At 35.8% G+C, this 24011-nt stretch overlaps 2 protein-coding genes across 2 annotated transcripts; both read left to right on the top strand.

Annotated features, from left to right (window-relative positions):
• The first annotated feature begins 2710 nt into the window (after nucleotides 1–2710).
• On the top strand, nucleotides 2711–3925 carry LOC126700568 (uncharacterized). Its single transcript, XM_050398764.1, has one exon. The coding sequence runs from the start codon at nucleotides 2782–2784 to the stop codon at nucleotides 3682–3684; it is 903 nt and encodes a 300-aa protein (XP_050254721.1). The 5' UTR covers nucleotides 2711–2781; the 3' UTR covers nucleotides 3685–3925.
• Nucleotides 3926–9658: 5733 nt separating this feature from the next.
• Nucleotides 9659–12525, top strand: LOC126700567 (gibberellin 20 oxidase 2-like). The gene is made up of 3 exons (XM_050398763.1): nucleotides 9659–10320; nucleotides 10476–10797; nucleotides 11979–12525. Exons 1-3 carry the CDS (start codon nucleotides 9779–9781, stop codon nucleotides 12249–12251), a joined length of 1137 nt encoding a protein of 378 aa, XP_050254720.1. The 5' UTR covers nucleotides 9659–9778; the 3' UTR covers nucleotides 12252–12525.
• The last annotated feature ends 11486 nt before the right edge of the window (nucleotides 12526–24011 follow it).

The raw sequence follows: 24011 nt of genomic DNA, 5'->3' as shown, positions 1-24011 counted from the left end.
AAAAAAAAAGCAACGAAACATTAATTAGAATGAATAGCGTTCAAATCACATCTTATTTAGGCCACGTAACACAATTCCATTGAACAACTCGTGCAATATCAACAGGCAAAATATTGAAAGCAATGCATCTTGGACCAAATTGATTTGAAGCCCAAAAAAGGGCTTAAAGCCCTTCCTACAAATAGAGATGGTGCTTTGATATTCAAACTGCTAGCCGTGAATTGAAGGTCATATCCTTCTTTGTTTTTGGGCTTGGTGTCTTTTGCGAGCCCAAGAAATTTACCCGTTCCCGTTGGTCTATTTTTGGTGGATGTTGAGTGTCTGTTTGGCAACAAATTAAAAGTTAGTTTTTTTACTTAAATTATCTGATATCTGTTAATCTTGCCTTTACTTTCCTTTCTTTCTTTCTTTCTCTTTTTTTTTTCTTTTTTTTTTTTTGTTCTTAATTTTATTCCAAATAATTTAATTTTTAGTTTTTTGAAAATAAGTTAACTTTTAGCTTTTTGTCCCATATTATACAAACAAATTATCAGAAATAAGCAATTCTCAAACCCACACTTTCAACAAAAATATTTTAACAAAAAAATTAAATAAACAATTTCCAAACTGACAAGTTTCATATTCTATCTCTCAAAATAAGCCTAGACCTTGCAAGGTCAATTATCCAATGGCTGACAAGTGGCTAAGCACAAAAAAGACCAGGGCAAATAACAACTAAATTAATCAGCAATCTACCAACTATTTTTGTATGTTGCATGTGATGAGAATAAATTCAACAGGGAAGTCTACTACTTTCATTCATATTCTCCTTGTAGCGGCCTCTCTCTTGTCCTAACTGATCAATTTTCCCATTAAGCATAACTAAAAGATAGTTCATAGTTGAGCACTTAAGCAGAGATCACCAGAAAATATCAACTAATATGATAATGCTTGTTTGAGATTTGCACTAAAGATACGTAGGACGCTTTCTAACTTGAATAAATAGTATAAAACAATTGCAAATAATCTATCACGACATTAACTAAATATAAAGGCTTAATAGCAGAGTCACTATACTAAAATGTGTTATATATCAACACATTTTTAGTAATGGTCACTGTTGCTCCAAACAAGTCTGATTAGCAATAGAAAATGAAAATAAGAGACGTTGGGGGGGCTAAATTTGAAATTTACTCCACATACTCATTACTTAACCACCTTATTTGACTGTGGGGTATAATAAACTAGGATTTGTGTTTGAACCCAACTTATATTAAAGGGAAGACTTAGATCAAGTGCACAGAAACCATATAATTTCTTAACTTGAAGAAAAAGAGTAATCATTATATTTTAAACAACATAATCAAATATTAAAATAAAAATAAGAATTAAAGCTTTGTTGTGAACACAAATCCATTAAGGCAGCGGTAGAAATTTAAAATTGGAGAAGCTAAAATAACTAAGATTGGAGGCCAAATATAATGTGTATATATATTTCGGAGGTCAGATTATTGGCCAGATCCAAAATTATTCTCAAGGGAAATGATAAACAAAAGATTTTTTAAAGTTTTGGGGCATGAAAACCCAACAATGTCTAACTCCACCCCTTAAAACATACTTAGAAGAGGTATGTGAATAGTAGTTTTGGAAATAGAGAATGGGGAAGTTCAAATAATTTGTTTGGTTGTGTACTTCCTTCATACCAAATAATGTTAATTTTTAATGTCAGATAGTCACACAAATGGCCTTTACATTGGTTAAAGTTATACCATTTTCAAAAGAAGGGAAAGTGGGATAGTGCTGCTCTATGCGTTTGCAACTTGCAAGAAACACAGAAGCAGAGCTCCCATTTGATTTTATTTAATTATTTAATTATTTTCCTTTTTTTTCAAACTTGCATGGTTCGAAGTCAGGGTAATAATGACCCTTTACATGGGGGGAAGTTGTACCGTATAGGAATGACCTGAACGTTTTTATGTCTTCCTTTTTAATTTTTTATTATTTTCTTTAAGAAAAAGTGACTTGTTTTGCATTGTGCGAGAAGCTTGGTTTCAAAAGTTCAAATATAAAAATTTAACCCAATTTTCAACCATTTAACCTGTGGTTTTGCCAGCTGATTAGTGATTAATTCTAGATAAGAATCGCCTTAATTTTATAATAATATACTTTTAAATTAGACAATTATAGTGTTTCTTTAAAAATTTAAATGTAGTGACACCATACTATTAAGAAAATATGTGCTCTTTATTTTACTTCACTCGAAATTAATTAACACATTTTCTTTAAAACAAATTAAGGGTAATTATAGATTTACATTGTATCAACAATGTAAGTCTCATACTATAAACTAAACAAATATGAACAATATTATGCACATTTGTGTAGTTTGTAATGTAAATCTTACATTACTAGTACAGAATTGCTAGTACCATACAAACTAATTTTTTTTTCTTAAATATGCTATAATAGCTCTTTTCTCAGTGGTAAATGGTAAAGGGCAATAGTCACTTGAAAGATTGATAAGCATCGTCCTCCAAAAAAAAAAAAAATGATAAGCATGAATAAAGCAACCACCATCATTCCCACTACATAACCGTTATACAACGGACTTCATACCCGGCAACCGAATTCAAATATATCTGAAAAGAAAAAGAAGAAAAGCAAAAGCTACCCTCCACTTTTTCCTTCCTTTTTTTCAAATGCAATATAAAATTGGTCCCCCCTGTTCTATTATATGCCTATACTGTCTACTGAAATTTGTAAGTTGCTACCTTCTGAATAATCTGAACCACAATCCATCAAATGGGTTCTTGCATTAGCAAATGCAGACCCAAGAAACATTCCCTAGAAGATTTTAACAATGTCCAAGACAAGCTTGTAATCTCACAAGCTCCCAAAATTCCTATTCCTTCCTCAAACAAAATTTCTCCTTCTCCTCCTTCCCCTACTAGTTCAACTTGTTCCATTTCTTCTGTTACATGTGCCACTAGTAACACTACGAGCTCAACATCATCCTTGTCAACTGCAACTTCAGCCTTGAGCTCCAAGGATAGATCATTCTCCAATGACTTCTTGTGGTCATGTGTCAAAGAGAATCCACATGTAGTTCGCATCAATTCACTCAGGGAAAACGCTCGCTCGCTAGCGTCCACCAAAGCTCATGTCCAAAAGTCAGATTTACTAGCAAAAGCAATCGCGGAATTGGAGAAACAATCACTCAGAGGGAAGGTAGTTGGGTCTCAACTGCAGAAGAAGAGAGTTCGGTCAAGCTCACCGGCTCCTCTAACACGACAGAAGAGTTTTCGGAAGGAACCCGAGAGGCCTAATGCTGCATATTCTCTACCGAGTAGAACATTGAGGTCACCCTCTCCTAGCCGAAGATTTAATGGTGATAGATATGGTAGAGTTTTGAATAACACTACAATGGAAAGTCATTCAAAGCGTATGCTTGGTTCTAAGTCCAATTCAGTTAGCAGTGTTTCCTCATCAGTGAAGATGGAACATCTTAGGCCAGCTAGTCCTAACAACAATTCAAGTCGTCTACGCCCTTGTTTGAGGAATAGGGAGACATGCATTCATCGAATTAGTTCTAAAATAGATGAAATCGCAGTTATAAAAGCACTGTCTCAGAATGACGTCGACTCTATTCCCTTGGAGGATATTGATAATCCTCTCATCGCCTTGGATTGTTTTATCTTTATTTAAATTTAGTGTGCATGCATATGGATATATATATATAGTCATACAATTCTTTCTTTTTTCCTTTTATTATTTATCATGGCTTCGTTTATGAGCAGGTTTGAAAATGATCAACTGGATCAAATTTCATTTTTCTCTGTGTTTGTTGAGATTATATGTATTTTTCCCAATTCTCTGTTTTAATAATTCTTTTGTGCAGAAACATGTTATATGTACTACAATATAATAATGTTACAAGTTTTGTTAAGAGTGTTCTTTTGGTATTGAGTTTTATGAGTTTCATTTTTTTTTTTTCATTAACTTAAAAAATATATACATTGCGGAATGCAGAGCAAGTTGTTGGCATATTGTGATCATAAACCAAACATTGCCAATTCAAAAAAATCCAAACAATTCGAAAAATATTGATTTTTATTTGGATAAATCCCGAGGTATACCGATAATCTAGAAGCAAGCTTTGAGCGAATTAGTAAAAGTTTATGTTGCGAAAAGTGTTGAGAGTAGAATAATGCACTGGCGTCAAGACAATGATTACACCAAAGTAAATAAATTCATAATCGACAGACTACAATGGCGAGAAGAACAATCATGAGCCAATTAAATCTCCATTTATACTCAAATATACATTACTCAGGTAGCTAGAGTGCCATTAAAGGCACCCAACGACTATACATAAACAAGCTATAAATAATTAAGCCATCAAACACTAGGAGTCTAAGAGAAAGGTACGCTACCCAAAATATATAGAATTACATTCTTATTCTCTGAAAGATATTGAAAAGCTTTCTGACTTAGTTATCAGAGAATTATTGGCTGACACCACTCTAATGCATTCTCTCTCATCTTTGCAGGGATCATTATCTCATCTAGTCCTTAGATGAGATCCACGACTGACGACCATTTTTGAAGTCATGAAGTGTTATCAAAATATAAGTAAAAATATAAGGAAAGGGATGCCGCGTGAGTAGTCGTCCATAACCATCAGAGCTCTCATGCATAGATAAAAGACTCATTTCTCAAGAAGATTCCCATCTCACATCACAAACTACTCACATAGACTTCCCTCTTGTTATTGTATTTGCTTACCTGTCAAGCATATATATAATAATAAAAATTTTAGATTAAAAAAAAATTCGTGATTTGGACATGTTAAAACACATGTTTTTTTTTTAATAAAAATAAAATTGTTTATGGAAAACGTAAGCCTACATCAATTTCCACCATAAGTATCTTTATTTTACGGTCAACAAGAAAATAATTTTCAGTTACCCTAAACATCCATAAATACGGAAAATATTTTCTTCTTCGAACCAAATACATCTTTAGTAATGTGGAAACTCAGATGGTGATGTGGCAACTTGGCCGAGGTGCCAGAAACTTAGCCCGACCAAGCTTTATTGAGTGGGAAAGCAACAAAGTCAGCCAATTATCCATATGGAAATCTCATAAATTCCACCTACTACCATTGAGATCTTTGGATTCTATCCCTATCAAAAAAGTATTTTGTATCAAAATTCAATAAGTATGAGACGTGTCAACAAAAAATAACTGCTTCATTAACAAATAAAATACATGTGTTAGTGAATAGTTATTTTTATATATATGTCTTTCATTTATTGGATTTTGATACCGCTAACATGGTATCATTTGATACCAAATACCTTTTCATCCTTATAATCAGTATGAGATAAATATAAAAAGTATGAGATAAATATAAAAACAACGGGATCAGGACGTAGTAATTTAAATATTAAAAAAAAACCATATTATATTGGTAGAGCAATTCAGGACCTGTTTGATAATGTTGTTTTAGTAACATTGTTTAAATGTTGTGAAAATACGTGTGAATAAAAAAATATTATGAAATTACGTGTTGTGTTATTTAAACAACACAATTCTCCAAAGAAGCATAAAAAGGTAACCGAGGTCCACAAGAATGGTATGATCACGTTACTCTACAACACAAGTCCTTAGAAAGTTCTTTTGTCTAGACTCTAGACAAGTTCTTCAATAACTTACGCATCATAGGGTCCCCCGTCAACACACCCTCTAGGGCCTCTTAGGACTTTCTAGTTTTGTAGGTATTTGTGGACAAGGTTGCACTACCGATTAACTAGCTATAACATTAATTATTAGAAAAATCCTATTCAGTGACGAAGTTAGGATTTCAACTTTATGGGGCAAGATTAAAAATAATACTAAATTTGAACTAATTTGAAAAATATTAATTACTATTTTTATTACTTAAAATAATCAATTCATAAATTTAATAAAAAAAGAGTTGCAAAAAATATATATAAAAGAAAAATAATCAATTCATAGTGAATAACAATCAAATTATGAGAATAATCAAAATACATCAAGTTTAAAAGTGTAATTTGAATACTTAAAATAAATTAATGTAAAAGTTTTAAGAATATATAACAATATACCTGTAAAGTGATAAACGTAACTAAAAATCATGAATGTTTTTAAAACATGATGTAAAATTCAACATTTCTTTTTCTATTATGTGAAGTGGTTAAATTTGGGCTTATAGCAAAACTCAAAGTTCGAAATTGATTAAAAAAAAAATAGATATATGAAGAGCCGGAAGAAAAGTTTAAGTGGAGGCACCCTTTTAGTGCAACATAGAGTACAAGTACATAAAAGTAGGTTTTATTTATTTATTTATTTATTTTTCAAACATGATATGATTTTAATCAGTAAAATCTATTTTATAATGATTGTTCATATTATTATATTAAGAAATCAATCAAATTTTGGTGTTAACGATGAATTTGAATTTAAAATCTTTTATTTGTCGACAAGTATCTTTGTGAGCTAATTAAAATCGACAAGTAGGTTTGTTTTTCAGTTAACCAAAAACTAGAGTTCATTATTTTATTAATATTATGTGAGACCCACTCTTTAACTACTTGACTTGCGGTGAATGGTGAAAATTGACATAGCTGTGACAAGTAGAAAATTCTGGAAAAAGTTTTTAAATGGGACCCTAGGAAAAGTCAAAAGTATATGAGCCTACAATTGTTTTTCACTTAAAACATAGAGGTTTTCTGAATTTGTGCAAAGGTAAATTTCCTTATAACACACTTAAACTACTACATATTATCCAGGAATTTTTGGGGAGGTCTGGGGGCAATTGCCAACCTGCCCCCTGGCTCTGCTAGTGTGCTAGGGCTCCCATTTACATTTAATGAGTGAGGTCAAGTTTGTGGAATTTTAAAATTTTAAATGAGAAGATGACTGATAAAAAGGTTTTGTTTATGTATTTAATTATTTTTTGCTAAATAAAAAAAGTAGCATCGCGGTGTTATTCACTTTATACTTAGTAGGATCAAACACAAGCATCCCACATTGACATGTGGCCTTGGGTCTTAATTTTGTCTCAAACCCAAGAATTGATAGCGATATGAATGAGCACTCACTAGAACACTCTCCACCATGATTTGTTAGAGATAAGGTTTGAACTCAATATTACTTGTTCAAAAATTGTATGACCTATAAGTAGTGAATCTAACTCTTAATAATTGGTTTTTAATACCATTTTTATCACAGATTAGCTCAATGGATGCGCCCCCACCACCAGCATTGATTATGTGCTTACACATGTCATCTCCTGCTTCATTTAACGGGATAAAGGAAATGGTTAAGCATGCTTTGACTATACAGAACAAGTAGGGCAAGCATGTCGTAGAGATGTTATGTCTTTAACCGCTACTTCATTTAGTGGGATAATACAGATGGTTTAGTCTGTTTAGCTAAATGGGACAGGTAGGCCAAGCATTTTGTCCTTGCAATTGCAATAAGACAATTAACTTCACGTGACACGGTCTCTGTGTATTTGGTACAAAATCAAGGAATTTAGAAATAAATATGCATGCCGGCCAAAACACTTCATCCTTCTATGAGCTTTCTGCTCTATCTTCTTGAAGTATTCTGGCCTCTACCGTAGCTAGCAGACCCTATTATTATTGGTAAGGAAAAGTTCAAGGAAAATTGTTGCCACAATTTTTATTACAATTCTTAGGTGGTCGATCATGAGTGATAGAGAAAAATGATTAGGTCAATGTAAAAATAATTAACCACCACTCATAACTGATTACTTTATCTAATTGTGGCAAAAATAGTGATAAATAATGTATTCGTAGAAGAACTGTACTGTTCATTAAATTTTATGATAATCAGGAAGTAGTGATATATATATATATATATATATATATATATGACGAGGCAAGAGAAAAAGGATTTTCCTTGTTGGTCAATATATGCCAGTTCCGCCACATTACTCGATTAGTATATCGATTTTTTTTTGTGACAATTGATACTCTACCATCAATGATTCCCAATTACATAATTACATAGCCCAAAAAAAAAAAAAAAAAAAACTATCCAATTGATTACGGATTTCTTTTCTTTTAATAAATAAAACAAACGTGCTCACTGCTCATGATCCAAAAAACCAATACCAAGTATAAAGAAAGGACGCCCGTTTTGTAGTATTCCAAACAACTTAAAGGATCTTGGCTATGGTACAAAAATGGGATTGGTATCAAAAGAGCATTAAAATCTTTGCAAGGCAGTAGTGTTAGTTATTTAAATTTGCATATGATAAGAGACGAACTCTTTTAGTTAAGAAAATGATCAACTAATTAAGAATATCCTCTGGAGCACTTTTGAGTAGTGTTGACACACTATTTTTGTTTTTTTTAATCAGTAGTGCTGACACACTTACTTTATGCAACGACGACAAGTGTATAAGGCCGGCCATTTCTCTTTGTGCCACAATATTGATTTTCAATAGAAAAATAATCCATTTAAAAGGTTGACGACTCAATTAACACCCAAAAGTTCTCTCAAATAATTTTTTTTGGTTATCAAGTTCTCTCAAATAATGAAGCCTAGCTACATAAAAGTAGCGTTGTACCTTAGGTAGCAACAAAAATGACCCACAAACGAGACCACTCATTTCATTTGAAGTTTACTTTACAATAAAAACAATTCAATTCAGGTGGCACAGCAGTTAGAATCAATCTGGTGTTGTGGATCCAAAAGTTAGGAGATTCAAATCTTTTTGACATCATGAGCTGTGGAGTGGAGAAAGAGAGAATTGGATGCATGCATAAGTGATCAAAGATATCGTCATTTGAAATATGCTGAGATTATTAGAAATTTTGGTATAAAAAAACTTATAAACTGACTTTGATAATCAATGTGATTAATGCCATTTCAATTAATTAATAGATAAATGGGTTGGATTCAAGTCATATTTGATATTAATTTAAGTAATATTACACCACTTAATAATTTTTTATTAAAATAATATTTTAAAAATCCAACATGTCCTCTATATTTTTAAATAACATGCATGTCAAATTTAATACATATTAAACTTTATTTAGTATTTAATCCATAAACCTATCTTTGATACATAATTTTAAACTATAAAAAGTAAAAACTTAAACTTTACATATTTAATTGATGACATAATTATTGATTTTTGATTAAAAATTTGCAAGTATGGAGAGTATATGAAAATAATGTAATAAAATAATGGACATGTCAAACTTTGCAATCAATAAAAAAATATTAAATAATGTAACATTGTTTAAAGTTACCTTAGTAGTAATTTAAACCCAAAATATCTTAATTATTATTTTGACATTGACATAAAATTATAAGGATTATGTAACAGGATGCCTAGTATCACTCTTGGAATTTATAAGGGTTAGACTTATTGTCAGTTGTAGGTTTATTTTCGAAGGTTTTTATGATGGCATGTTGCAGGGCTAGCTGAACATGTTTAAGAATTTCTAGTATGGGAATCATTTTCATGCATGCTTTTATTTGAATATGTAGCCCTTCACTTTTCACAACAGTCCAGCGTTCTATTCATGGCCGCACTAGCGGCACGGCCCCACAATGAAAGACCTTAAACTTTTTCACCACAGTATCAATCTTTTTATATATAATAAAGTTAGTTTGTTTTGTCCATTTCGGTTTATTTCTTCCCTACTGAGCTCTATATAAACGTAGTGTAGTGTAGTGGCTTACAACACCAACAAGCACTTGTATCCATTTGTATCCTTCTATATTCCCAATGGATTCATGTCCCTCTACCCTTCTCCTTTCCCCTCTTGTAGAGCGAGAAGATCAGAAAGACCCTGGCGATTCTTTTTTGCTCCCATCATTTCTTCAGAAACAACCCTACGTACCCATGAATTTCATTTGGCCAAAAGGGGACCTAGTGGAAGCTCAGCAAGAGCTTAAAGCGCCCATAATTGATCTTGAGGGTTTCCTTAAGGGTGATTTGGTGGCAACAGAGCGCGCTGCAATGCTCATTAGGGCAGCTTGCTTGAGCCATGGTTTCTTCCAAGTAACCAACCATGGGGTTGACCCTTGTCTCATCAAGACTGCACATGATCATATGGATCAGTTTTTTAAGCTTCCTATTAGCATGAAGCTTAGGGCTAAGAGAATTCCTGGTCATATGTGGGGCTATTCTGGTGCTCATTCTGATCGTTTTTCATCAAAATTGCCTTGGAAGGAAACACTATCCTTCGGCTTTCATGAGAATGACTCAGACCCCGTTGTGGTAGATTTCTTTAAATCCACCCTAGGGAAGGATTTTGAACAAACAGGGTAGGACTTATTTATTTATTTATCTTAGTTAAAAATGTTATAAAGTATAAATTGAACTACAAGACTTACGACAAGACTTATTTAACCATGCAACATGTATTATTTATGGATTTTGGTTCAAATACTAATAATTCATAAGCTTTGTTTCTTTGCAGAATGGTATACCAAAAATATTGTGAAGCAATGAAGGACTTATCACTTGCAATCTTAGAACTATTGGCAATCAGCTTGGGACTTCATCCATTGCATTATAAACAATTTTTTGAAGATAGTAGCTCCATAATGAGATGTAACTACTACCCGATTTGCCAACAGCCAGCCCTTGCCATTGGCACTGGACCACATTGCGACCCGACTTCCCTAACCATACTTCATCAGGACCAAGTTGGAGGTCTTGAAGTATTTGCTAACGACAAATGGCAGACTGTTCGACCTTGTCATGATGCACTGGTCATTAACATCGGTGATACCTTCATGGTAGGTTTTGAGAGTGAATAAAAGCTTTTCTATTTTCTTTGTTACCTATGTAATACTATTAATTATGATATAACTACTTATTTTTAAGATTCATTTCTGGAGAAATATTTAATTTTTATTTATTTAAAAGTGTAGATGATATTATGTCATTTAAAATGAGGGATGATGACTAATTTTATATGATTTAATATTATATTTAATTTTTAGTATTTTCAAATGAGATGTTTAAGATTTCAATTCTTCTATTCCACTTAAAATGAATATATATATAAATATATATATAATTTTTTTATTTTTAAAAAAACAATTTATTTATCATGAAAATGATATTTCTTAATGACAAATGCAAAAGGAGAGAATCCTGACAATAATGTTGCAAGTATTGTTAGGTGATCCAATAATGTTATGACTATTGTTTGGTGGGCCACAAGAAAATTTCTATTTTAAGCTTTCCACTATTGTTTTCCCCCTCTCTAAAAATAGTGCAAAGATACTTCAATATTTATTTTACTGCCTTATCGTACTAGAGGATATCTTTATATTTGTTGACTTTTGTATAAGAAGATATTTTATTTTATTGACTTTCTAAAATCAAATAGTAATAAACGAAACTGAATTTCAATAAATAAATAAACGAAACTGTAGCAAACTACGCATGATTGAAAATATATTTCCCCTCCTAAAAATTCTGGGTATAACCCTAAAATAACTTTTATTATAAATAGATGAGAGATAACACTCTGTGAAGGCTGATGCAATTAATCCAATAGAAAGGATCCAAGATTCTAAATTGTACTTTCAGATTGGTGCTAATGTGCTATCATGATTCATGCTCATTAGTTTGGATCTTAGGACAAGTGGCATGCTATCATTCATTAGTCAACTTCAAGTAGTTGGGATAAATTTAATTGAGTGACTAATTTCAAACAATTTTTAAGCTCTTTAGGACCATATATGATCATATTTAAATATCACAAACGATGTGGCTATCGGGTACGTTTCCACAGTGGATTTGGGTTTTAATAAGGTTACAATAATTGCAAAACCATCATGGGATAGATTCTTTCTTTTAATGTGCCAACAAACAGGCACCTCACACATATATGCATATTTTTGGACTTATATATGTATTATCATGGTTGAGATGTGGCAGCAACTATTGGTTTTTGTTGGATGCGCAGGCATTATCGAATGGGAGATACAAGAGTTGCCTCCATAGGGCAGTGGTTAACAGTTACAATGAGAGAAGATCGTTGGCATTCTTTCTGTGCCCACGAGAAGACAAGGTTGTGAGACCCCCTGAAGATCTTGTACGTCTTGATGGGACAAGAAAGTACCCAGATTTCACATGGTCAGATTTGCTCCAATTCACACAGAAACACTACAGAGCTGATGAAGCTACCCTCCAAAACTTCACTAAATGGCTCCTATCTTCTGAACCAGTTGATGTCTAGCCGTATCTTTTATATATAGTGTCGTATATGGGTGCATAATCTACAATAAGAAAAGTATAATGATTATGATCTAGTCCACTCTGACCAAGGAGATATTGCTATGTCGCTATATCGCTATGTTGATTTTGGGTATTCTGCAGGCAATGTGTATCCATTGAGTTGAAAATCAGAGAGTTGTTTTTGGTTGTATTATTCAGTCTAGTTGCAGTATTTTGACCTGGCCAATAAGGTGAAGGAGCTAGTGGCTATCAATTATGGTTATGTTACCTGCCTACTTCTGTATTTTACTATTTCTTTCTTTTGTTTTTTCTTTGTTCGTTTAGACCCCTTAAACCAGATTGTTTAACCTAATTTATTAACCAACTGATTATTTAGATTAATTTTCAGATCTAGGTTAAACACAAATAAATCATATTATGCAAAGATGTGGAAAAGTAAATAATATTACGATATGATAACTTAGGAAAACCGATGAAATGAATCGTTTTAAGATAAAAATCTAGAGAGAATTTAACCTAGCTATCCTCAGGGTAAATACATCCACTATAAGAGAATTGAAGTTTTTACAATTAGATTTAACCATAAATCTATTGCTACCTCTAGTAGTAACTTACTAACACGACCACATACAAGCTCCGAATCCACGGACTCCTTCTCTTATTGGATTTGCACCAACACAAGCCGCCTTGCTTGTGAATTTGAGATCCTACTCAAAGGATTCAAATCACCATCAGTAATGATCTTAATGCAGCAATTATGTTCTACCAAACGCTTAATAATAGTGTTTGCTCTGGTAGATTCTTGTGTGGTTAGAAAGTATAAAACCTCTCAGATCTCACAAAGAATAACACACAAGTCTTTTCAACATCTTCAAAACGTGGCTAGGGTTTCTCTTTTATATGTAGAGAAGTTTAGATGAAACCCTAAACGTTTTCGCGGGCTTGGGCCTGTTTAAAAATTCTGCAGAAAAACTATGCCTGCGATTTTCTATCAGTCAAGCCTAATTCTCGATCGGTCAAGCTTGACAGAAAATTTCTTCTTCTTTTTTTGCAATCAGCTGAACTTGAATCTTGAAACAACCACTTTTAAGCATTGCCTAATACATGGACTAGACAAGTTTTGTTCTTGGTTTGCCAACACACTAAGAACATGATTCTAAACATTTAAACCTAAATCTTTAGAACCTAACAATCTCTCCATTTGGCAATCCGTGACAAAACACACATACAAGTTATTGCCCTAATACAATCCTCACACAACTACTAACTATTAGTTGCTAGTATAGATAGTAGCTGTTGAAAAAATTAACTTGTAAATTTCTGAAACACTGAAAAAAAAAAAAAAAAAAAAAAAAAAAAAAAAAAAAACGCATGTGTGGAAAATACAAATACCATAATCAAATAAATCTGAACTTTAATTCACAAAACATATAAAGAGACAATGAACACACCAATAATGAATAACCTCATCATCAACAAATATGATAACCAATAAGCACATCAATGTTTGTGAATCAAGAACATAAACCCAAAATAGATATAAACAATAGAAATATAAACACCAAAACCAAAGAAAAAAAATACATCAAGCAAAAAAAAATATCAAGCTCCCTGTAAATACAATAAGTCTACTCCCCCTACATACAAAAAGTCCTAAAAACTATTCCCTCTTTTTGTTACGAATTTCCAAAGGTAAAATCAGTCCTCAAAGGGCGGAGGAGGTGGAAAAGTGCTCCTATACTCCATAAAATCTACTCTCAAGGAAGCAACCTCCGTTAACAACTCATCAAGAAGTTGTCCATGAGCCGCCTATGTAGTCAGGAAAGACTGCATCATGGCACGGAGTGAGAAAGGAGAGGCAACAGTAGGATCAACCTCATCAGCACCACTAGTAGGATCCACAGCAACAATCGGATCCACAAATGTCTCATCAGCAGTAGGCATAGCACTAGAGGCAGGAGCTATAGTAGAAGCTTCTCCTCGTGATCTCTTGGACGTCCCAATGCTTGGCTCAGCACTCTTCATCTGTGCTTGTCGTTGTCTAAGATAGATGGCTCCTATAGGAGCAGTGATATGTACAAACTCTAAAGGAGGAAACTCAAATAACCCTAAAAATCTCAAAATCCTAAAAATAAACATAGGGAAGAACAATTTTTGACTCTTACTCTTACTCCTAGAGATATCAACAATGGTTTGGATAAACATGGAAGGAAAACACATGAAACCATCAATGACAAAAGCATAAAGAAAAACACATCTCTCTATAGGAACAATATGAACATGTGAAATGGGATAGATGTTATGACAAGTAATCCTTAAATACAAAGAATTAAGCTCAGTGAATTCACAAGAATTGATTCTTGGTTCAAAACCCCAAGAAACAGGACGACCACAAAGAAGTGACATGATGTCATCAACAGCAGGAAACTCAGTGTATGGGTATGTGGGTTTACGAACTATAGGCACTCCTAAAGCTTCAGACACTGTTTGCTTATTTATGGTAAACTCATGACCTCTAATCCAGGAAGTCAAGTAATGACCACCTGTGGCCCCAAAATACACAGAGAGGTTAGAGTAAAACTCTCTAATCAAAGCTGCAGGAGGAAGATCAGACACCTCACACAAGGAAACCTAGTTCCTAAACATGAAGTTCCTACGAATGGAAGGGTCTAGCTCACTCAAAACTATATCCCTCTCACCCCAGATAGACCTATACTTAGTCAAGGTCTCATAAGTATCTTCACCCTTATCAGTGAGAAACCTAACACTATCAAAATGGGCTGAACCAAAAGAGGAAGACCTAGGGTTCCTATTTGCTCCAGTTTTGAACTTCCTCCCAACCTTAGGAGCCATAACTAAGAACAGAAACAAAAAAAAAAAAAAAAAAAAAAAAAAAAAAAAAAAAAAAAAAACAAAACAAAGGGCAAACGGAATTAAGAAGGGTTAGAGACAAGATAACATGCAATTTTGAAAAACTATATGATGCATGACATTTAAATTCTCATGATGCATGCTGTAATGCTCCCAAATAGCTCAATTTTATCACAGTCTTGAAAATTGACCAAGAAAATTAAGAATTATAGAAAATCCCTAATTTTGAGAACCTAATTTTAAAAAATCCTTATATTGATCAATTGAATAACATAACAAGTATAAAACAAGTTATAATCACTCAATCTAACAATAACAGAAGTCAACTTCACTCAATTTTTCCCAATTTAACAAAATCCCCAAATCTCTCAAGAACTTAAGAACTCTAATTTCAAAATTTTTATAAATCATGAAAATTATGAAATTAACGTATGGGAATCATGTTTAAATGACGCATTATGAAAAACCCATGGTTCAGTTTTGATTAAAAAAAATGCCATAAACATCAAAAACCCCAATTTTTTTTAAAGCAAAAATCCCTAAAAAAAATGCATGATAAGATGTAATTTGATGAAAAAGGAAGGTCAAAAGAGTCTTACCATAAGTGTATGAACAAAACCTTTGAATATTTGACCAAGAAAACGACCAAAAAAAAAAAGAAAATTAGAGAGAAGGGATCGAGAGAGGAATTGAAGAGATAGACAAAAAGCTTTTGAAAAAGTCAGATCTGATTCCTATTTGTTTTTAAAAATCGAAATCCAATCGGTCAAAAGGAATCGGATAGGAATCGAATTTCACTTGAAAATAGGCTCAACTAATCGAAAGGAATCGGGAAAGAATCGAAGGAACCTGAGACTTTAAATTAAAAACTTGTTTTTCTTCTTCACATTTCGATCGGTCAAAAAATAGACTCGATCGGTCGAATTATAAAGAAACAGAAATTTTGAAAAATTCTAGAAAATTTTTTCTGCAGAATCATTTGAAAAGCTGTTTTTATGATATGACATTTATGTTCATGACTTCAAATGATTTTCAAAACCAAAATTTTCAAAGAAAATTTCAAACTTTATCAAATTTCCTCAAAATTTTCTTTCCTCACTCCCTAAAATGCATTAAACACATCAAGAAGTTTAATTTTGGAAGGCCACAAAACTTAACACACAATCACATGTACCAAATTTAACAAAGTTTTACTTGCAGTGTGTGCAACTAGTAAGTGTATGAGATACTCACAAGGTGATATGTAAGTAGAGAATAAACACACTTTCTACATTATTCATCACATAAGTTTGAAAGTGACTATTACCTAAACAGTTACATCATATAACTCCTACATCTCCTAGAAAACACACTTGCAACCATGCATATATTTTTATTTTTTTTTATTTTTGCTTTTTCTTTTTCTTTTGAAGCATATTTTTCTTTATTTTTCATTTTGTTTTTTTCTTCTTTTAACTAATGTACAATAACACCTTAAGAATTTTGCTGTGCAAGTGCTACACCTTACCAAGCACGGCTTTTATAATTTGCACATAGGTGTCCATGATTGGTGAGTAACAGTGATGAGATGATTATTTATGTCTTTCTCCTAGAATTTTTTATTCCTTACAATCAAAAAAATGTGACTTCAAAATTAAGAGCATGTGATTAAAAACCATAAACAACTAACACAATATAAGCACTATATAGCATAAACTAGCAAAATGCAGAAAAATAAAACTCATCAAAGCTAAACAAGGTACACAGTCATGAAATGTAAATTTATAGGCCAACCTCAATTACACATCTTGAAGATGTATAATACAAAACTTTTTTTTTTCTTTTAAAAAAAAAATTGAAAAACACAAAAACAAACCTAGAATGCAATGTATGAATGTTATGCAAATGCAAACCTAAAGAAAAACAATTTTGGTCACAAGAGATAGAAAGAATTAACACAAGGACCATGAAACTCATAGGTGACTAGGGACATGTGATCACACCAATCACTTGACAAAGAGACTCAAACTCACTTCTATCAAGTGGTTTAGTAAAGATGTTTGCATTCTAACGCTCAGCAGGAATGTACTCAAGAGTAATAACCTTTCTTTCAACAAGATCCCTAATAAAGTGATATCCAATCTCTATGTGTTTAGTCCTAGAATGTTGTACTGGAGTCTTAGAGATATCAATAGCACTAGAATTATCATAGTAGACAACCATAGTTTCCTGTGATAGACCATAATCACTTAAAAGCTTCTTCATCCAAAGAAGTTGTGAACAACAACTTCCAGCTGCAATATGTTCTGCTTCTACAATTAACAAAGAGATAGAATTTTGCGTTTTGCTCATCCAAGCAACAAGATTGGTTCCCACTTAAAAACACCCTCCAATGGTGCTTTTCCTATCATCAACATTACCAGTCCAATCCACATCAGAATACCCAGCAAGAAAAACATTTGACTCTTTACTATAAAACAGTCCAAAATCACAAGTACTGCTAACATATTTGATTATTCTCTTTACAGCATTAAGATGTGATTCTTTTGGATTAGATTGAAATCTAGCACATACACCAACACTGAAAGCTATATCAGGTCGACTAGCAGTCAAATACAACAAACTACCAATCATACTTCTATATAATGTGATGTCAACAGACTGACCTGTTGGATCATTCCCTAGTTTTGTATTGGTAGCCAGTGGTGTTCTAGCATGTGTAGCCTTTTCGAGTCCAAATCTGTTAACAAGGTTTCTAGCATATTTTGGTTGGTTGATGTATATTCCTGCGTCCATTTACTTTATTTGCAGTCCCAAGAAGTAGGTAACTTCACCTACCATGCTTATCTCAAACATCTTCTTCATTTCATCTACAAAAGATTTAGCAAGAAAATCATTAGTAGAACTAAAAACAATATCATCAACATAAACTTGAGCTACAACAAAATGATTCTTATCCTCCCGAATGAAGAGAGTAGTATCAGGATTTCCTTTCTTGAATCCATTCCCTGTGAGATAAGAGGTCAATCTATCATACCAAGCTCGAGGAGCTTGTTTAAGACCATACAATGCCCTTTTCAGTTTGTAGACATCATCAAGCCTATAAGGATCCTCAAATCCTTTGGGCTACTCTACATACACTTTCTTCTTGCAATATCCCATTCAAGAAAGCACTATTGACATCCATTTGATACAACTTGAAATTCAAGTGACAAGCAATGGCTAAAAGTATCCGGATAGACTCAAGTCTAGCTACAAGTGCAAATTTCTCATCAAAGTCAACTTCTTTCGCTTGAATGTATCCTTGTGCAACAAGTCTTAATTTATTTCTAATGACTGTTCCATTCTCATCAAACTTGTTTTTAAAGATCCATTTAGTGCCAATTACATGGACTCCTTCGGGTCTTGAAACTAGTTCCCACACATAATTTCAAACAAATTTTTGAGGACAAATTTTTCACACCACATGGCTTCATTTCATTGGTGACCCGCACCACGACAACACTATCATGGATTTTGGGAAAATCTCTTTTAAAGCCCAAAAGAGTCCATATTCACAAAATGACACCTAAGCCCATGGTCCAAAACTCATGGCGATATAACCTCATCAAAGCCCATAGTTCGAGCTCATGGCACAACATTTCATTTTTCGGCTCATAATCCAAGCTCATGAGTCTCATCTGGGGAATTTTGGGAGTCATGGTTTGGAGGGCCAAGAAGTATGTTCAATAAAGCTCAAGTGGTTCAAAGTTGATAAAGGAAAGCATGTTGCTTGGCATGTCTTCCCCAATTCCCTGAACTTTGATAGGTCAGTATGCAATAGGTAACATTTGGTAAGCCTCTCATATCACATAATACTTAAAATGATAAAACTCTCGATGCTCTTTACATAAAAATTAACGTTCATCATATAATATAAGTTTAAATATGTAATTATAGTATTTCATATAAATTATATTATTATCATCTAAATCAATTCCAAGCACATGGCTAAATATATATTAATATCTCATAGCTAGCATTAAATGCTCTCCTTACTCTCCAAGATTTAATTAAAATACAAAAAGACCATAATTAAATCTCTAAAATTTCATCAAATATCAACCAACTAGTCTATTAGTTACCAAAATTATATATGGACTAAACATATAATTTTCCAAAAGATGAAACTTAGCCAAAAATACCAACAGCGGCTCCAGTAGAAGCAATAACAACTTCTATAGAAACTGCAACAACTCCAGCAGAAGCTGCAGTAGCTCTAGCAGGTTGACACATGTCCTAAAATGACATCACTTGCCTATTAATGCCCAATCCCAGAAGCTTGCTGTCATACCCAAAGAAGTAAGGATCCCATAAAAGAAATCCTACCATTTTAAGCTAAGATCCTTAGCCTCCAGCTGTAGTACCAGAAATAGAAGGATCCCATAAAAATTATCTCACCATTTTTAGCCAAACCATGAATTTAATACCAAATATTTTCCTCCAGCAAAAGATGTCATTCAGATGACATCATCCAGCTGTAATAGTTGTGACTGACAGCTGTAACAGTAGCTCCAATAGCATTAAAGTCTCAAATTTTCTTCTTTTGGCTAAAAAACAAAAACCCACTAATGAAACCACTTACTTTTTCAAAGACTTTTCCTTATTTGCTGAAATTCCCTTCAACTAATTTTAATCTAGTTACTTACTTGGCTCTATATAAAGAGGACCAAGCTACACACTAAAGGGAGTGGACACCATCCATCCCTCTCTCACCCCCTTATTCTGAAACTTCATTCATTTTGCTGCCACATACACATTTTCATACTTCTCTATCTCTCTTACAAAATCTCTCTTCATAGATAACAACACAACACACACATTGCAACACACCATTATCCATTACCCATCTTTCCCACACTCCATTATTCTGAAATATCATCATTTTGCTGCTCATAAACACATCTCCATCTCTTTCTCTATTTCTCTTGTAATACCTCACTTCTTAGAAAGCAACATAACCAATGTCATAACACAAAAAACAACTCCAACAGCAGCTTTTACTACATTTAATCTTCATATTATCTATCTCATACTTCCATATATTTTACAAATACATTCCTCACAAACCACCCATACATACTTCCCGCATATATGTTTCTAATTTATCTTAAAATACCATATCTCACAAAACATATATATTTCTTACTATCTCCAGACATCTTAAAAGACACCTGATGAGGATAAAAACACTGGCAAGGGTGACGGCACGTGCCTGACAAGGGTGACGGCACGTACCTGACAAAGGCGACGGTGCAGACCTGGTAAGGGTGAAGATGCAGACTTAACAAGGATGACGAGATGGTCTTGCCGTCAGCATACCTTCTAGGCTGACGGTGATGTAAGGCAAAAGAACTCCACATAGGGCCGAACTTCCTGAAGCTTACGGAGTAAGCATAGACTGACGGGATAACATAAACTGACGGCGTCAGTCTATGAAGTTTCCATTTTGCACGTATAAGTAAATAACTTGCTCCCCACGTTTCATGGAACCTAAAGACTCCTATATGGAAAGAATCCCGTAAAATACGCCCAAGGAGACTCCTACAAGGAAAAGACTTCTACTCCAAGGAAAAGAGGGTCAGCCCTCTCTACTATAAAAACCCAAGCACCCTCACAAACCAAGGTACGCGTAATTTACCCTCTCTAGCACTCTAGAGCAGCGAGAATAAATCTAATTTGACCTTCGGAGGGTACTTGGCCGGTACTCCCCGCTAGGTTATTCGTTTTCGTTGTGCAGGTGCCATTAGTGATCGTACGAGGAACGTGTGACTCATTGGTGGTATTGTTTTCGGTATCATCAGTTGGCGCCGTCTGTGGGAATTCGCTTGAGCACGTTCTTGCTTTCAAGACAAGAGAGTTACATGGTACTCACTCGCTCAATGGCGACCAACAACGACATTCAGGAAGAAGAAACTCCTACAACCGCGCTTGAAAGACAAGTGAGAACGCTCGCCGCCGCCGTGGAGCGCCTCACAAAGCAAAATCACGACCTAGAAGAGCAACTGAGACAGAAGAATGCAGCTCCCAATAACCAAGGAGCAGAGCAGGAAGGAACCAGCGCTGACAGGAGAAACCAGGAAGGACCCCAGGCCAGCAACGCCCCGAGCAAACCTGAACGACAGAACACGAGCATCCCCTCCCTCGCGGAAACCACTCCGCCCCTCGTTCTCGCGGAGATGCAAGCCATGAAGGAACAAATGGAGGTTATGATGAATGCTCTCAAGGGACGAGTATCGAGCGACCTTGACGACCTTGTCAACCGAACGGACTCACCGTTCGCCACTACCGTCAACTCCTACCCGTTGCCGAGCAAGTTCCGCATGCCGCAGATAGACAGTTATGACGGGGTCAAAGACCCACTGGACCACCTGGAGACCTTCAAAACCCTAATGCACCTTCAAGGAGTAGCGGACGCCATCATGTGTAGGGCCTTCCCTACAACGCTAAAGGGCGCGGCAAGAATTTGGTTCAGTCGACTGACCCTAAACTCCATCACCACCTTCAAGGAACTCAGCGCTCAGTTTACCGCACACTTTATTGGAGGCCATCGGTACAAGAAGTCTACGGCTTGCTTGATGAGTATGAAGCAGCGAGAAGACGAAACTCTAAGAGCCTACATCTCCCGTTTCAATAAAGAGGCGCTCTCAATCGACGAAGCGGACGACAAGATACTTGTCGCGGCATTTACAAATGGTTTGAAGAAGGGCAAGTTTTTGTTTTCCATATACAAAAACGACCCAAAAACCATGTCAGAAGTACTTTATCGTGCCACAAAGTATATGAATGCTGAAGATGCACTCTTAGCTCGGGAAGAGAGGCCTAGAAAAAGAGAACGGCAGGAAGACGGTCGGCAGGACCAAAGCCGAAAGAAGGCAAGAACCGCGGACCGAAGGGACGAAAGACGCCCTAAGCCCCTGGGGGGAAGGTTCACAAGCTTCACTCCGCTGACAGCCTCGATAGATCAAGTCCTTATGCAGATCAAGGACGAGGAATCGCTGACGTTCCCAGGGAAGCTGAAGAGTGACCCCAACAAACGTTCACGAGATAAGTACTACCGATTCCACCGCGACCACGGCCACGACACAGCAGATTGCTATGACCTCAAGCAGCAGATTGAAGCCCTTATTAGACAAGGAAAGCTGCAGAGATTCGTTAGCAAGGAGAGGGCGGATCCCCCCGCACAAGACCAGCACCCCCGACGGGACAATGAGCGACCAAGGCCCCCAATTGGGGATATAAGGATGATCGTAGGAGGGATAACCGCTGCCGGGTCATCCAAGAAGGCCCGTAAGACCTATCTCCGGCTGATACAGAATGTTCAACTGACGGGAGCCGTGCCGAAGATAGCAAGAAGAGAAGGTCCCGTGATCGGATTCTCAGAAGAAGACGCACGACGCCTTCACCATCCACATGACGACGCACTCGTCGTCAGCTTGCGTGTAGGAGATTACAATATGCACCGGGTGCTCGTCGACAACGGCAGTTCAGCAGATATCTTATTCTACACCGCGTTCCAGCAGATGAGGATCGACAGGGGGCGACTGATCCCAACAAATGCCCCGCTTGTCGGCTTCGGCGGGAGCCGAGTATTCCCACTGGGCGCAGTCACCTTATCCGTAGTTGTAGGTGATTACCCCCAACAGATAGCCAGGGACGTGACATTCTTGGTTGTTGATTGCTCATCAGCCTACAACGCTATCCTCGAGCGACCCACGCTCAACTCGTGGAAGGCAGTAACCTCCACCTACCACCTGATGATTAAGTTCCCAACTGACTACGGAGTAGGGGAGTTGCGCGGGAATCAGATGGCCGCGCGCGAATGTTACATAGCCATGGTGGAAATGGAGGATCAGGTTCAGACTTTAAGTATAGAAGAGCACCGGACGGTAACGGAGCCGGTTGAGAAGCTAGAAGAAATACCCCTTGACAGTTCCGATCCTGGCCGAACGACCAGAATTGGAACACTCGCTAACACCACGACCCGTCAAGAGCTCATAACATTCCTTAGGCAAAATCAAGACGTATTCGCATGGGGTCATGAAGATATGCCAGGAATAGATCCTTCAGTCATGGTGCATAAGCTGAATGTGTCGCCCGCCTTTTCACCCGTCAGACAAAAGAAGAGGGTGTTTGCCCCGGAGCGGGACCGAGCCATAGCAGAGGAAGTCAGAAAGCTACGGGATGCAAACTTCATCAGGGAAGTGTACTATCCCGACTGGTTAGCAAATGTAGTGATGGTGAAGAAAGCGAGCGGAAAATGGCGAATGTGTGTGGACTTCACCGACCTTAACAAGGCCTGCCCCAAGGACAGCTACCCCCTTCCCAGGGTCGATGTCCTAGTAGACTCTACGGCCCGACATCAGTTGCTGAGCTTCATGGACGCTTTCTCAGGATACAACCAAATCCGGATGCACGAAGCCGACCAGGAGAAAACGTCGTTCGTGACCAGCCAAGGCCTATTCTGCTACAAGGTCATGCCCTTCGGCCTGAAGAACGCGGGCGCAACATACCAAAGGCTCATGAACAAAATGTTCGCACAACAAATTGGGAGGAATGTCCAGGTCTACGTAGACGACATGCTAGTCAAAAGCCGAAGGGAGGAAGATCATCTAGGAGATCTCAAAGAAACATTCGACACCCTTCGCTCTTACAACATGAAACTCAATCCGGGGAAATGTGCCTTTGGAGTGACGGCAGGAAAATTCTTGGGATTCATGGTGTCTCAAAGAGGGATCGAGGCAAACCCGGACAAGATCCGGGCCATTATGGATATGGCACCACCAAGAAATGTGAAGGAGGTGCAAAGCCTCAATGGAAAGATAGCGGCACTGAATAGGTTCGTGTCAAGGGCGACGGACAAGTGCTTGCC

Source organism: Quercus robur, chromosome 9, assembly GCF_932294415.1.
Source record: "Quercus robur chromosome 9, dhQueRobu3.1, whole genome shotgun sequence".
Lineage (NCBI taxonomy): Eukaryota > Viridiplantae > Streptophyta > Magnoliopsida > Fagales > Fagaceae > Quercus > Quercus robur.
This window is presented reverse-complemented; position numbering and strand designations above follow the sequence as displayed.

Bases quoted from the DNA above. Each gene is read 5' to 3' on its own strand.
- LOC126700568 (XM_050398764.1), top strand. From the start codon at position 2,782: ATGGGTTCTTGCATTAGCAAATGCAGACCCAAGAAACATTCCCTAGAA.
- LOC126700567 (XM_050398763.1), top strand. From the start codon at position 9,779: ATGGATTCATGTCCCTCTACCCTTCTCCTTTCCCCTCTTGTAGAGCGA. The intron at 10,321-10,475 runs GTAGGACTTATT...GTTTCTTTGCAG, and splicing joins AAGGATTTTGAACAAACAGG to AATGGTATACCAAAAATATT. The intron at 10,798-11,978 runs GTAGGTTTTGAG...TTGGATGCGCAG, and splicing joins ACATCGGTGATACCTTCATG to GCATTATCGAATGGGAGATA.